Genomic DNA, 15,083 nt, shown 5'->3' on the forward strand with positions numbered 1-15,083 from the left:
ATTACTTACGTGATAATAAATAAATTAATTAGAATTTAATGTTAGAATTGAATAGAACCACTTTAGAGATAAATTTGGTACGTACGAAAACAGTGAAGACAGTTCATATGTATAAGTACAAATATACAGGATGTAACAAATATAGGCTTCGATATTTTAAAGTATCGTAGGGAATCCAAATTGGAGTACAAAATGTCATATAACATAGTGTCCAATCTGTCAATAGTGATGTCTTAAAGTTAACATACCTATATGCTACACTAATAGTCAGAGGATTTTGCAAGTTTACACATGCATTAAAGAATAAAAATAAAGCAAAAAAAAAATTTAATATAGTTTGTTGTATATGTTACTTTATAGACATGTTAAAGCTTTATAAAAGTTAAACTGTAAAAGATACAATAAAGTATATTGAGATTTTTCTGCTGTATTTTTCTCCTACAATAAATCTGTAAAATTACAGAATCCTTTAATTGTTATTTTAGCATATAGATACCTTAATTTTAAGGCACTATCATTGTAAAACAAAGGTAAATCAGACATTATGTCGTAGGACATTTTGCGCTCCCATTTAGATCCCCTACCATGCGTTAAAATACCCCTACATTTATTACACCATGTATATTCTATTTATCTCATATTTTTGAGTTCTGGTTAATTTTGTGTTATAATAATTCTTTCGACAGACGAAAGTAGTTGAACAAATTCCACCCAACTACTGGGGATCAAAATTATTTATCTCATATTTTTGAGTTCTGGTTAATTTTGTGTTGCAATAATTCTTTCGACAGACGAAAGTAGTTGAACAAATTCCACCCAACTACTAAGGATCAAAATTAATTTTGTAAACACTTCCTACAGACTACAGAGTAGCATCTCACGTAAGTTATCAGAGCATTAGATGTCAGCAGCGTCACACTGAGCAAGCCCATATATTAGATACATATCTGCCATTTCTTGGATAAAATAGGTTCCCTCTTTCATTTTACACGACACATTGCAAGAATCTGACATTTAGTGTCTTGAGAATTCATACCTGAGATGTTAACGATTTGGGAAACAGAATAGATTACATGGTTGTATGTAAAATATAGAACTCTGTTAGTCCATAGTTGTATTCAACTACTTGAGTTTATTGAAAGAATTATTGCGATGTAAAATTTTCTATAATTTGAAAGCACATTTTTTAATTGTTTTAAGTGTTGAATCTACCCCTAAAGCAGTTACTCCGTGTTACGGCACACCCTATATTTTAGATTGATTTTAGAAGAATTAATTGATACAATTATTAAACGTTGATTACATCCATGTTGTTTTTATCAAATTCACTGTAATAATGTATAAGTATATAATATATTTTTGAGCGTTCATTTGTACAATTTTGTATCCTTCAGAAAAATATTTAGTCCTCATTGAAAATATCCAAGGTAAAAACGTTACCCCTGAAACTTTGATCAACAGATTTTTATAGAATATATTCTATCACAGCGAAAGGGAGATAATGTGAGAGTTTTTGATGGTATACACATGACAAGAGATAAGTTAGATCGCCTCTACCATCGCGATCTCTTTTCAAGAGTAAGAATAGACAGGATGAAGAGAGTTCGAACAGATTCTGTGCCATATAGGTCACCGAGGTCGCGACCTAAATTGTATCTTGATGTTACTACGGGAAATTCAGGCGACTAATTTGTGTGGTGCCCGACCACACGGTTCTATACAAGTTCTATTAACGAATTAATGAGCATTTTCAACCACCAATGCTTTGGACAGCAGGAAAAAGGCAGACGGAAGTCAATCAGTATTTGGGAAACCTTTGACATCGTTTTGAATTGGAACGTGGCGCACAAATTTTATCGATACCACTCTTTGAAAGTGCAAAAGGGCCCAAATTAAGTATTAATCAAATTTTCTTTTGTATTATATAAAGAGAAATTTATTAGTTGAACTTTTTTTGCAATATTTAGAAAATTATTCTAACTGTTAGAAGTAGTTTTTCAATTCTGTCATATTATTGTCAGATTTCATTAAGTTGTTATTGTATAATATTATTGTATTATTAGTTTTCGAATGTACTTTCTTTAAATTAAAAGTAAATTCTGATGATACAGTGACACAAACTGTTTTCAGTGAATTAAACATGAAAATCAGAAAAATAGGAAGAATTGCTTTTGGTTTAAAGCTGCAATCAAAGCTTTTAACATTCCTAATATTTTGCAAATTTTTTAGTATATGTTCGCACATTTATAAGTTACTTCATCTTCACTTCAAGACATAATGTTTTAATATAAAATATAACCTATTAGTCAATATAAAAGAAAGCTAAATACTTTAATAAAATAATGTTAACCCATTGATGGTCGCTGGTTTCGAAAATCACTTAAAATGACGCCGATGTAGCATTAAGCGGTCGTCATAGTACTAAGATAATTTTGGACTTAAATATACGTTTCCAGGCGTAGAAATTTATGAACATTTTAAGCTTGCTACAATAATTACGAAATTGTAAAAACATTACTTTTATCCCTATGGAATATATGCTATAATATTTTCATATCTTGTGCCTTTACGGGAAATTTATTTAAACGCAGTAAATCAATTTACCTGTTCTACTGAAACTGAATTCATAGAAAATTTTCCAAAAGCGTTGTAAGTAAAGTCTTAAGAAGAATTTTACTCTTGATATTATTGCAAATATAAAAATATTTTGAAGTATACTTTAAAAAGTATACATTAAAAATATCAATATAGATACATTGTTCATCATACGCTACAAAAAGTCATGATTTCTTTTTTGGACAAGTGAAATTTTGCACATAAAATTAAAAACAATAAATTCGCAATTTCAAATTCATTTTCAATTTTAAACTACTTACCATAGACGAGTATACAGGATGGACCAGATATTTAATGAATTTTCGTGTCTCACGCCTCACGTTCTGAAAAAGCACTGGTTCTTGAACGCTCTCTGTGATTTTTGGGCAGTAAATGTAGAAAACACATTGTACTTTCATTACCATAGACCACCTGCAACCGCTCTTACCATTTCCATGTCACATTCGACGTTATCGATTCAGTATAAAATAAGATTACAGCGCTACGAGTGCTAAGAATTAAAATTACATAGATCTTTGCGGGCGCACGCGAATTATTCGTCAGTGGTTGCAGGCTGCAGGCTAATGAAAATGATAAAATGACATGTGATAAAAAGAATGTGGAGAGTCAGATCTGTTTTATAGTTCGTCCTTGCGTAGAGTTAATCAAACTGTAAAAAGATTGAAAGTAGAATAAATTTCGTTTCATCGCATGCTTTGAAAACAGCACTTTCCTTTACATCTATTACCGCCAGATGTCATAGTGTTTTAAGAACGGAAGTCAAGTGAACATTTAAAATACTGTCACAGTAAATTTTAGTGACAAGACAATGGATCTATTATCTTAAAATGCAAATAAACATATAAATAAACAAATATTTATTCTTCCACATATATCGAATACAGTGTTTTAGTTCATGAGTATCGTCTCTAGATGGCCATAGCGTATTGTTGAGGTTCATGAAATAGAAAAACAGCGTATGTGTAAAGTATCTTTGAAACAATAAATAATCTCGTCGGTTAATTTTATTGCACCATCAATTACAGCGTATCTGCAAGGGATTTAGAACCTCAGATTACAAGTAAGTGAACAGATAAGTAACGTATCAATCCTGCGCACACATCGAATAGGACGTTTACGTTCATTCGGTGAGAAAAAGAGAAACCCAAGCGATTATGTTCACTAATCTTCATCTTTATTGTTACTGTGTAAATATGTAGGCACTGAACAAATAATGTTTCATAATTTGTTTACAAACATTTACATTTACCGATCTCCTTTTTTTTCAATCAGTGAATTATTCTCTGCGAGCAGCTTGACGACTTTCGCCAAGTCCGCTTTTATTCCATCTGCTCGAACCGTTTTCTTTTTCTTTTTTTTTTTTTTGACGTTCTTACGCGTAAATACCGTTATCGTCTTCAGCATTGTATGCACTCGACCCAATTTCTAATTACGACCTCAATATTTTATCAATATATATATATAATATATATATTTATATATATATATATCCGCTTCATTTTGTTTATGTATACTTTAATCTCTATCCGCTAATATATTGTTCTTCTAGTCTAAAAATTACCACGATTATTAAAGATAATATATACTTCTGAGAAATTATAATTAAAATAATTGTAAATATAATAATATGTCAAACATATATGTACTGTGTCCATGTGTAGTATAAGTGTAAAAGAGGAAAAGAGATCAGACAGAATGAAAACGTAAGGGACAGGGCTAAGATGGAGTGTACTGGAATGGGTGAAGGAGGAGGAGGGGGAGGAGTTGTAGGAGCGAGGTATAAAAGAGGACACGTAGATCGTGAAGAAGGAGAAAACTAAAAAATAATAAACACAAATTCTAAACTTTGGCTAATAAGAAACAGTGTTCCTTGATGAATCGAGAACGCGACATCGTTCGATCGAGTTCGACGCGCGCCGTCGCGTTCTCCGGCGATTTTCAAAATCACATCTACAGCGTATACTAAAGTTAAACGAAAACTGGTATACAGAAGGAAGTTTTGCGATAGATAGATGAGCCGCGGGAAAAGGAAATTCTCATGTAACAAAAAAGAAAACAAGGAAAAAAATAAGAAAGAAAAGTATGTAACGTAAATGCGCATGCGCGTGCCGCGCATATACGTAGGTACGCGCGCGTAATATGAGCGAGGAAAAAATTGATTTCTTGCTTACAGTGAAGGAAAAATGAGAAAGAACCAGAACGCAGAGGAGTAGAGGGCGAGGGAGAGGAAGTTGGTGGTGGTTTTGAACTGTTTTCTGTATCGTCTAACCGTTTCAGCCTTTTCTTCGTGTCTCAGGTATAAAACTAAACGGGCGATAAAGCCTTCGTGTAAAACTATACTCATATACTTTGTTCTCTCTCTATTGTGCTCAAGTGTAACAACCTCTTTGCTATACATGCGCGTTTTTTCTCTTTTTTTTTTTTTTATTACAATGTTTTCCTTCTTCTCGTATTTTTCTTTTGTATACGTATACACACAGAGAGGGTATTCCCGTGTATATTGAAAATTGACAGAGACTCGATTGCGTGTTTTGTTATACATGAGACACTGACAATGGCGCCTGCTGCTGCTACTCGTTCTCTCTCAACAACGAAATTTTTATAACGCACGGTTAATTAAATCCACGATCGTTAATTATTAATTACGCACGTATATTCGTCCATGAGGATATCTCTCATACTTCATTTCTTTTCCCATTCGCATTAATTTAATGATCTTCGTACATGTCGCTGTCGCGGTGGTCCGTTTTGGAATAGCTATACATATATAATTATTATAAATATATTTATACGTGTATATGTGTCTCTGCATGCGCGTCGATGCATACACACACGTCTTTACGTCCGTGTGTATGCACACGCGCGTACACGTATACAATAGGTCCATGCGTTTATTTCATTTTTTTTTTTTTTGTTTCTTTCGTATGAGCGCGTGTAATGCAACGTGTGTACGTAGGTATGTATGCATGTATGTATGTATGTTTGTGTGTGTATGCGCGGGCGCTTACGCGCGTTTGTGTACGTGAAAGTGATATTAGTGTATACTAGGAATGTACAATAGTGTACGTAGATATAATTAGGTTGTGTATAAAACGATGATACATACTAATTCATTATTCGTTTATATCAAACGACACATAATAATGATATCGATTTTTTTAGTCTCATGGTACGATGCGCGCGGTCAGCTCGGCGCATCGTTCGCCAATAATAGGCTATAGTCTTGTCCTGTCTTCTCGTACAATGTCGATGTACCACCGGCGATCTTACTTCGGCTGCACGCCTCGCGCGTGGCGTGACATTACGATTATTACAAGAACCTCCAAATGAATGGCCATCAGTCTTTGAGTTGTACGGTTTGGCATACGCGTACATGTGAACGCGCGCGAAGTTTTCGTTCATAATTAAAATAAAAAAAAAAAAAAAAGAATGTAAAAAAAGAGGAAAAACAAAATAGTAAATAGAAGCAAACGAAATGAAACTAATATACATATGTATTGTTATTTCGTTCGAATTGTCTAAAGATGGTCACGTTATTCCCCTCGGTGTTACAATCAAGGATAAAGAAGACGATGCTTCTGCTAAGAGAGAATAAAACGCTTTGCGAACGACTTCACGGCACCGGGAGAATTAACGAGCATTTACAATTTGTACTCTCGCGAAGAAGGTTCACGTTTAAAATGATCGTGTTCCCGGCTAAAAAGAGAGGCATCGTAGAAGAAAATAAAGGAAAAGACTATGTTGTTTGCTTGGTGTCCGTGGTATGGACGGCAAGAAAGTAGGAAATTTTCCAAGGATCAATAGCCGATAAAAGTGATAACAAACGAAACGACAAAGAATCGAAAAAAATATAACGCTCGAACACTCTTTTCTGTTCTCTTTTTTTTAGTTTGTTTTTTTCTCGCTTTTCATATTGTGTGTCGTTTTTATTGTATTTTTCATTTGTTCTAAATGGCTCGACGTTGATCCTCAAAAACATGACCATCCATTCTGGACAATCCGCGTTGATTATTAATATTAAATATTAATACTTCTAGTCGTATACTCTTGCTAGAGTAAAAGTGGTCTTCTGTGCCCCGATTACTAGAACTTTCACCGGGACGTGCATAGGCAAATACAGAGTGCTTTCAGCGCATGTATTCTTTGCGTTCTTGATATGCGATATTAGTACTATAAACTAACAAAACTTGTCCTTACATTTCTCATTTGGTATGTCTTAGTCTTATTTTATATAAAAAAGAAGGTAATAATTAATAATAATATAATAATAATAACAATAATGATAATGAACGAGAGAGAGAAAGAAACTACTAGAATCAATATACAAGCGTTCGAATGAGATACAATTAATATTTGATGAGAAGTTAAATTAATGAATGAAAGAAAAAGAATGAACAGATCTATATACTCGATGGCGTTCAATAGTTCACGAATAAAATACCGAGTCGGCTCAATGGTATGCAGTATAAAACAATGATAGTTGGATACGGTAAAATGATTCGGACTCTGAGCACGTGTGTAAGGTAATCAAAAAACCTTGATTTATCTTTCTTTTGCGTTAATAAATGCGGGTCCGATGAAGAAAATGATTAAACCCGATAGGGAAAAAATGAAACGAGAAAAAAAATATAAAAGAGCTTCCTCGCATTCTGGAAAATACCATTCTGTTCCTCCTCACACGCTATTTCTCTTGGGCTCACGGAGCGATTTATCATTTAAACATCATCTTTATCAATTAATAGTCAGTCGATTTTTAGAATTTTTCTCTAGAGAAAAGGGGGATATTTATCTCTCTCTCTCTATATATATATGTGTATATATATATGTATGTATAATGTTCCTCTCACGTTCTCCATACATTCCACCGCTCTACACAAACCTACACTTTTAGTATGTACAACACTTGACACAGTACCACGTTTTCGTTTCCATCTCTCCTCGTTACTCGTCGAGTAATAATATCGACAATGACACTACATTTCCTGTGTCCTCCACGCGAGTCACACAAGATTCCTTGGATTACTTTACAAGTACCCGCCTTCTGCGTATGTCCATCCAAGACGCAACTTAAGTCTTATGTCATCGAAAAATATTATATGTATATCGAGAATACCTCTACTCTATATGCTATTAGTCCTTACTTAGCGTTTTCCTTTCTTTCCTTTTTGTTTTCGTTTCGTCACATTCAGCAAACAGGAATACTCATAGTTTTCCCGGCAAATACGCGTTTCGCGGTGAGTACGGTTAGTTTTTTCCCGCGCCCCAGCCCCGAGCGAGGACGCGGGAACAGCGTTCTGAGGCTTCGTCAGCGGAAGAATTAAACTTAAAATAAATCGCGAGAGTTGGCCTGCACCAACCAAGGCATCATCATCGATCGTACGGCATCGAATCGTCGCGTCGATACCTTCTTTTCTTCACCTCTCTGTCTTGCTTTCATCGTTTCACCTTCGCGAGCAAGAGACTCAAACGCGACTGCACGACAGTAAAAAAAAGAAATAGAGACACGATCCTCCTAACGGTGTTTCTTTATATATATATATAAAAAAACAACGATCAAACATGCGCGCGCATGTGCGCTCGTACTGTTTGCGACAAACGATAAGATTAATTTTAGGTCTCGCTATTGCACCGATATTTACAATGGACGTTTACGCGTGCGCGTATCTTCTTTCTCAAAGATAAATCGCCTCCTGGTCTCGGCAATCGCCGCTTAAATAAAAGCTGTTTAAAAATCACTACGATTCACTAATATACATATAATAAACGAAAATAGGAAGAAAAAAGGAGAGAAAGCTCGCTTATTCCCAAACGACGCCCAGTAAAATATACCTTCTCTACGTGCGATACATTCTGGTACACTGTTTGTAAAAACGTAAAGGAAACACAGAGATAGGAAGCGAGAGACAAAGAACGTAGAGTTGTACAAGTTCGCATGTTCGCGCGTAGTGTCCCGTTCAAATGTGCTGTCAGAAGCGATCGTCGAGGATTTCCATTGTCATTGATCTTTATCTATATCTGTCGGGTGACGTGCTTCGAAAAAGACACGGTAAAAATTAATCTCGTCGGCGAAGGCGTGTTTTAGCGACAATTCGAACGCGACTTAAGGCTTCCGTATACAGAAGTGTGTGGTGGTTTCATCGCTGAGACAGCCAGGCTCTGCGCCAGTGATTTTTACCTCGGATTGGCGATAGTGCGAGAAACGTCTATTCTTTCGAAGGACCGTCACACTTTGAAATCACTCCATATTCCGACGAGTTTACGGGGGTAAGGGGACAGGCTGAATAATATTGTCGCTCTTTACGTGCTACCATACAGACGCATGCGGCAGAAAATAGTCTAGGCATTCTTTTCGCGATACACCTTTATGCATCGTTATTCAAAAGGAACTTCGATTGAACTTTATTACACGTTTCTCTCATCATTTTATCCCTTCTTTCTTGGTTTCCCTTCCTCCTTGTTCACCAAGGCCAAGCACACACACGTATATCATCGGCTACCGACATTAAAATTACACTGAACCAATTCAGAAGTCAACAAAAGACCATACCGGCGCGTGTGTGTCTACCTGTGTCTGTGTATGTACGTACGTGTGTGTATATACTAACTTTACGAAGGAATCGCTCTCTAGCACAACGTACTTTGTTCTTTTCTTTTTTTTATTCGGAAAATATACGCGGACCGGCTGGCGTTGCATCCGGGCGCGAAGGATATGGAGGTGGATGATAGGGATGGATGATCGGGGGGAGAGGTGGGTGTATCGTCGAGACAGACCGAAAGGCACGACCAGAAGGAAACGGCTTCACCGAGTCCGAGGAGTCAGCCTACAGATCCTCCGATTCGTCTCTTCTCTCTCCTGTCGATGCAACCCCAGCCAGTGCTAATTAGACGATCGTACACGCGAGATTGTCTAAAAGCTACACTCAACTGGCGTGCGCGGAGCGCGAACGGTTTAGGAGGAGAGAAGGCAGAGCGACGAGGATGACAATGATAAAAAGTTATTCCACGGAGCCAACGATACGCGTTCCTCCTCTTCTACTTCAAATGAAAATTCGTAAGAAAGCGAGTAAACATGTTCGAGTAGAATCTGCGCGGGCACAGCTCGGATCTGTAGCTAGCGCTCGGTGCACGGGGATTCACCGGTTGCAGATAAGGCCTGAATAGTTAGGGTTTGCTGTTGTCGTTGTTTAACGACAGCGGGTCGGCGATCTTTTGTTGCTGCTGTTGCTGCTGCGGCGTCACCTCGCTGACTGCTCCGCCGCTCATCAACTTCGCGTTGTTGTTTTCCGTGTTGGACACTTTCGCGTACTCCCGTTTGCGAGGCATGTTCTCTGTCTTCACGATCGTGATGTCGGGGTTGTTCTCGAGGACGGAGGTCGCCGGCTTCGGGACTGCCGTCGGCACCTCTATATAGCCACCGCCCTCCCGTTTGATCGTGGTCGAGGTGGTTGGCGTCGCTGTGGTTGCCGCGTTCGCGTTCATCTTCTGCAGGATGTCGTTTACCGACTCGTTGTTCTCCGGCGCCTCGTTGTTCCCATCCACCGCGCCAGACGCTACACTCAGATCGCCTGCCAGGGAGATCCTGTCTGGGCCCTGCAGCGTCGACAGATAGGTCGCCAACGTATGGACGGTCACATTCAGGAACTCTGCAGCGCGGAACAACGTGATCTCCTTCCTTCGCAGCTTGGCCAATACCTCGGCGGGCCCTGGCTCGGACCAGAAGTCCCTTACTCTGTGAACAAAGGCGCATAATCATCTATTAGTTATTTAATTAAGTATTGATTTGTTGAAGCTTTAAAGATCATTCTTAACCTTCAATATATCAAGGTGAGGTCACACTAAGGTCCCAAATACATTTGTGTGACTCCACCTTGTTATGCTAAAGGCTAAAAATTAAGGTTTCAATACTAACAACATATGCTCAAGTTTTCGAAGCTTCGAGATTGAAGCTTTAATGCCCAATTTTCGAAGCTCTTGAACTTGAACTTGAACTCTGAGAAATCGTTACACGAAACCTGTTTTAGCTAGACTGATAATAGAGCGTAATATGATATCGATTAACTGATTTGACATAAAACATATGGAACACTCTCCTGATAACTAATTTTATTTCTTGCCATAGACTAATATTAAATCAAGACTGTGACTAGTTCATACTTGATGAATCAGGTCCTATTGTATTGAATTTTCATAAATTCTGTTTATAATGTATAGCATAATACATAGCATATTATATATTATCATAAAGCCATAAAATGTCGAAAACTTTTACTAAAGTATACAGTATGCATCTACATAACAATTCAGACAGTCCAAATGATCGAACTTAAAGATTAGACATTAAGGACTCTAACTCTGACAACTTAAGGTTTGAACTTCGAATTCTAATACATATGGCTTCAACTGCGATTCAAGTCTCAAAACTCAGAGCTCAAACACCATTTCAACAAAACTAGTATTTGTAATTATGCTACTCGTAATAAAAAATAACGTCATTGGCTAAAGTCTATTATACTCTACTTCATTTACTTGTAAAATGTTATACGACACAGTATGCGCTGTGAAGACAGTGCTATTAGCGTTGTAAAAACGAAGCCGAAGAAAGCGGGTTAATGGTCGATTTCACCGGCCACGCGTAAAATTTATTCTTCAGGAAAATTTCTTTGTCTCGGTCTCGGCTGCGACTTCTCGATTCCAGGCATTAGAAATTCGGTATACTCCGATGCCTGAACTAGTAACGCGGCACTAATTAACCCGATAGTAGCATTTCGAAATCGAGATCCCCACCGAGAACGGATGTAACGACGAGCCGTGTCGAATAGGGGCTTCGGTAAGGATGGCTCGTGAAACGCGAACAACCGGTCGCGACAAAGGCGATCGAGAAATGTAGAGGCCGTCTTCCCATTACCTATACGGATGTTTAAGGCAACCATAACTGTCGCGATATCTGCCGTAGAGAGTTCCGTAAGAGACGCCAAGTATCTCGGCTGCAGTCTTCATTTCCAGTTCTTTGCTCTTAATGGCATCCATAACGCGTCGCGTGAACGGCTCCTCCCAGAATTCTTGGCGGCGTCCCGTCGTCAAGTAATCGTTCATCTTCACGACGTCTCGGAATTGCTCAGGGATCGATGGGTTCGTGGCATTGGAATTTGAGGGAGTGGTAGGCGCTGCGGCAAAATCAAGCGACGTTAAATTCTTGACGCCTATCGACACACATTAGACGCACATACACATTTTGCACGGTTCTCTTCTGCACCGGGAATTTGAATCGTCGGCTGAATGCTCGTTAGCCGAAAGTCAACGAGGCTTCTTCGCACGTACCTTTTTTCTCCTGATCGGATGCGCTGTCGTCCTTGGACATGTACGAGAGCTGTAACATAGATACACGAATATGAGGCGGAATTCCTTCTTTCCTTCGCGGTGAAAGAATCTGAAGAGAACTGTCTTACCACTGGCAGTGGCGTTTCGTTACTCTCGTTCATCATTATTTCGTCGTCCCAACTCTCGTGGTCGCCGCCGCCCTCGCTCATCATTTCCTCCTGGGAAATCGGTCGAAGAGGTACGTTAGGGTCGTTCGCGGGGGAATTTAATACATAAGAAAAAATTAACCCTCTATAACCTGGTCTTCTCTTTGCTTTTGAAGATGGAATGATGAAAGGAGATAAACGAAGAATCCTTGATGGATATGAGTGGATACGATGACGATCAAGAATAGGAAAATGAACTGATGTTCAATTTATAAGATATGGAAGTATACAAACATGGAAATTTTCAGACATTGAAACAAGTTTGTATCTCAAATGGAACGTCTATTTTGAGATATGTTTGGTCTACTATAAAATAACATTACTTTTTAAATATTATCCATAAAATAGAAGTGCTAAAGTTTTCGTTACAAATAATTTCAGTCGATATCTAATGATAGATGGTAACACCCAAGAAAAATAACGTTATAGAGGATTAACAAGAAATGGTATTGATCAAGATCCTTAACCCCTTAAATGCTTGGTTCGTATATCGTACGTTTAAACGATAAATAGGTAAATACATAAGTTAATAAAATGCATATTGAAAATTAAGAAACAATAATTAACCGTGGAATGACACATTGGGACCTTTCATGGACCCAGCAAAATACTGATTTTTGTTACTGGACTACAAAATTGCAAAGAAAAACGTTCTTTAATTTTTCTTTTAAGATCTGAATCGTATAACCTTAAACTATACACTTCAAAGTATTTTAGCGGATTTTTACACAATTTTTCACATACTCACAATTCAAAATGTGCGAAAAATACGTAAATCTGGAAGACCCAGTGTACCGTGTGGCAGTTCAAAAAAACAGTGTATCATTCCAGGATTAAAAACAAAATGTAACACCTACACATTTTCATGTTATTTATAACAAATTCAAGCAATGTAAATAATATCAGGTTTTGCTTAAAACGAGATACAGAATCAAGTTTGTAAAAAACCTGTATATTTTTTAATCAATAATATAATCGCCATTAATGGTAAACTTGCTTTTGTATTTTATTCTAAATATATCATTATTTATGGAAAAACTTTATAAAATAAGGACTTATTTTTCACCACCTTCTCTGATTTTAGCGTGCATTAAAGGGGTCAAAGAGACGTAAAGTAAATGCTAAGAATCTGGAAATGCATAGTTGACGTACATTTCCGGTGATACAGGTGATTTTTGGCGTGAAGACGTCGTGGGCGGAGGGTGGATCGTCCAGGGGCGGACGCCCTCTGCGTCTCTGCTTCGGGGGTGGCGGTTCATCGGCGTCTCCTTCCCTGAGGACCGTCTCGACACCGGGGGTCGCCGCGCCAGGACTATGCCCGCTGTTGCTTAGGTCGTTCTGTGTCGAATCGCTGCGCCAGCTCACCTCGGCCAACCCCTTTATGTGCAAATCCTCCGCGGTTTTCAGTAGGGACGACAATCTCGTCTGCAACACCGACAAACCGACCACTTCAATCGCATATGCTAAAGAACATCGTGTCTTCGGAGACGAAGACTTTTCCCTTTGGCAAGGATGGAATGCTTTCATTCTGGGACTGAAATAGACTCGAGAATTTGATTGAAATCGGGCGAATGTTGGAGACAGAAAATAATTCTTTGGTCCCTAGTTGGCAGGAATTGATCTGTAGTTTTTTAGATGAATTTTAAATTAGGCGATTCGAAGACTTCATAATAAAAATAGTCCTTGTCATATTTTCTTTAATAATAAAACCGGCCTTGTCAGGAACCAGATAATGGAATCTATCTCATCAAAAATGAAATGCATATACTGTGATGAATACTTTATTTTAAAAAAATATTAATCAACTGAACAAGAATTAAAGGCGCTACAGTATTTCTTTTTGCTGTCTAGAAAAAGACAAAACTTGACAAGGCTCATTTTTGTTATGAGCTTTTCGTTTATTCTGAAAACTAGTGAACAGCAGTACATTTATAGCAGTATACAACATTTGTTTGGGAGATATTTGTCTTTGACAATTTTGGGATCACAGAAGAATTTACTTTTTTACTATTATTGTTGTAGGAATCTGAGATATGTAATATATAATTAAATTCAGTGTTAATGATGTTTTAGACTTGTTCATTTTAAGAATATTTGACATAAAAGGATTGAGATTTAAATGTTGTTGTGAAGTGAATCCATACCAATAATATGTGTTTTAACAATACTTGAGAATTGCGAAAGTTACTAAAGAATAAACATATAAAATAAGATTTTAAACAAAACTTCCTGCATCACTGACTCGCTAAAATTCGAGTCTCCCGAAGCGTACCATTTAGAACCCATAAATAATAAAAGACACTTCAACCCCTACATTTCGTTCCACCCTAATCCAGAATTTCCAATTGCATACAAACAATTTCGTTGCTTATTATCATTCGAAGCATCTTCCTTAAACGATCTAACTACCAAAGCATCAACCATCCCTCTCTCACTGTCTCCATCATCTCAACTATTTCTGGCAGGAGTTACAAAAAAAAGCAAGCCAGAAATATTTCCCAACCGCTTTCAATATTTTCTCCAGCGATTCAACGAAACAGGCATAAACGGAATAATACAACGTTCTTGGCACGAGCCTCTCCCGCCATTATCCACGACGACAGCCGCCCTTCGTCGTGGCGGTCGCCAGGCACGTAAGAATTGTCCCAGCGCTGTCCTCGGGCGAATCTAATTATCGTCCCGCGAAAAAGCGATCGCGACGGGGAAAGGAAAAATTAGCGATTCCATTAATCCCAGGCCGTTTCAATTTGCCAAGCAAACCCTGTGGCCGGGACTGGCAGGGGCCGCGGGAGCGTAGAATAAATCGGATTCGTCGCTGGGGAGGAGGCAAAAGTCGATATATCGGGCAGAACGTCGTGCATTGGTGGAATAGGTCCAATTATTATTTGCCAATTTTCGCCAGCGATAATGCCGGCGCGGCCGAGAGAATGCTAAATAATATGG

At 37.9% G+C, this 15,083-nt stretch overlaps 1 protein-coding gene across 5 annotated transcripts in view; it reads right to left on the minus strand.

The window, feature by feature from the left end:
* Positions 1 to 3,768: 3,768 nt before the first annotated feature.
* Positions 3,769 to 15,083, minus strand: part of LOC143177446 (uncharacterized) — a 167,574-nt gene continuing 156,259 nt past the window's right edge. For all 5 annotated transcript variants that reach the window (XM_076375342.1, XM_076375341.1, XM_076375345.1 and 2 more), the window contains 5 exons: positions 13,293 to 13,565; positions 12,063 to 12,152; positions 11,935 to 11,983; positions 11,522 to 11,816; positions 3,769 to 10,345 (listed from right to left, as the gene is read on the minus strand). In XM_076375342.1, coding sequence (XP_076231457.1) covers positions 9,778 to 10,345; positions 11,522 to 11,816; positions 11,935 to 11,983; positions 12,063 to 12,152; positions 13,293 to 13,565 — 1,275 coding nt within the window. In that variant the 3' untranslated portion in view covers positions 3,769 to 9,777. The remainder of the gene's footprint in view (positions 10,346 to 11,521; positions 11,817 to 11,934; positions 11,984 to 12,062; positions 12,153 to 13,292; positions 13,566 to 15,083) is intronic.

This window comes from Calliopsis andreniformis, chromosome 3 (genome assembly GCF_051401765.1).
Source record: "Calliopsis andreniformis isolate RMS-2024a chromosome 3, iyCalAndr_principal, whole genome shotgun sequence".
Lineage (NCBI taxonomy): Eukaryota > Metazoa > Arthropoda > Insecta > Hymenoptera > Andrenidae > Calliopsis > Calliopsis andreniformis.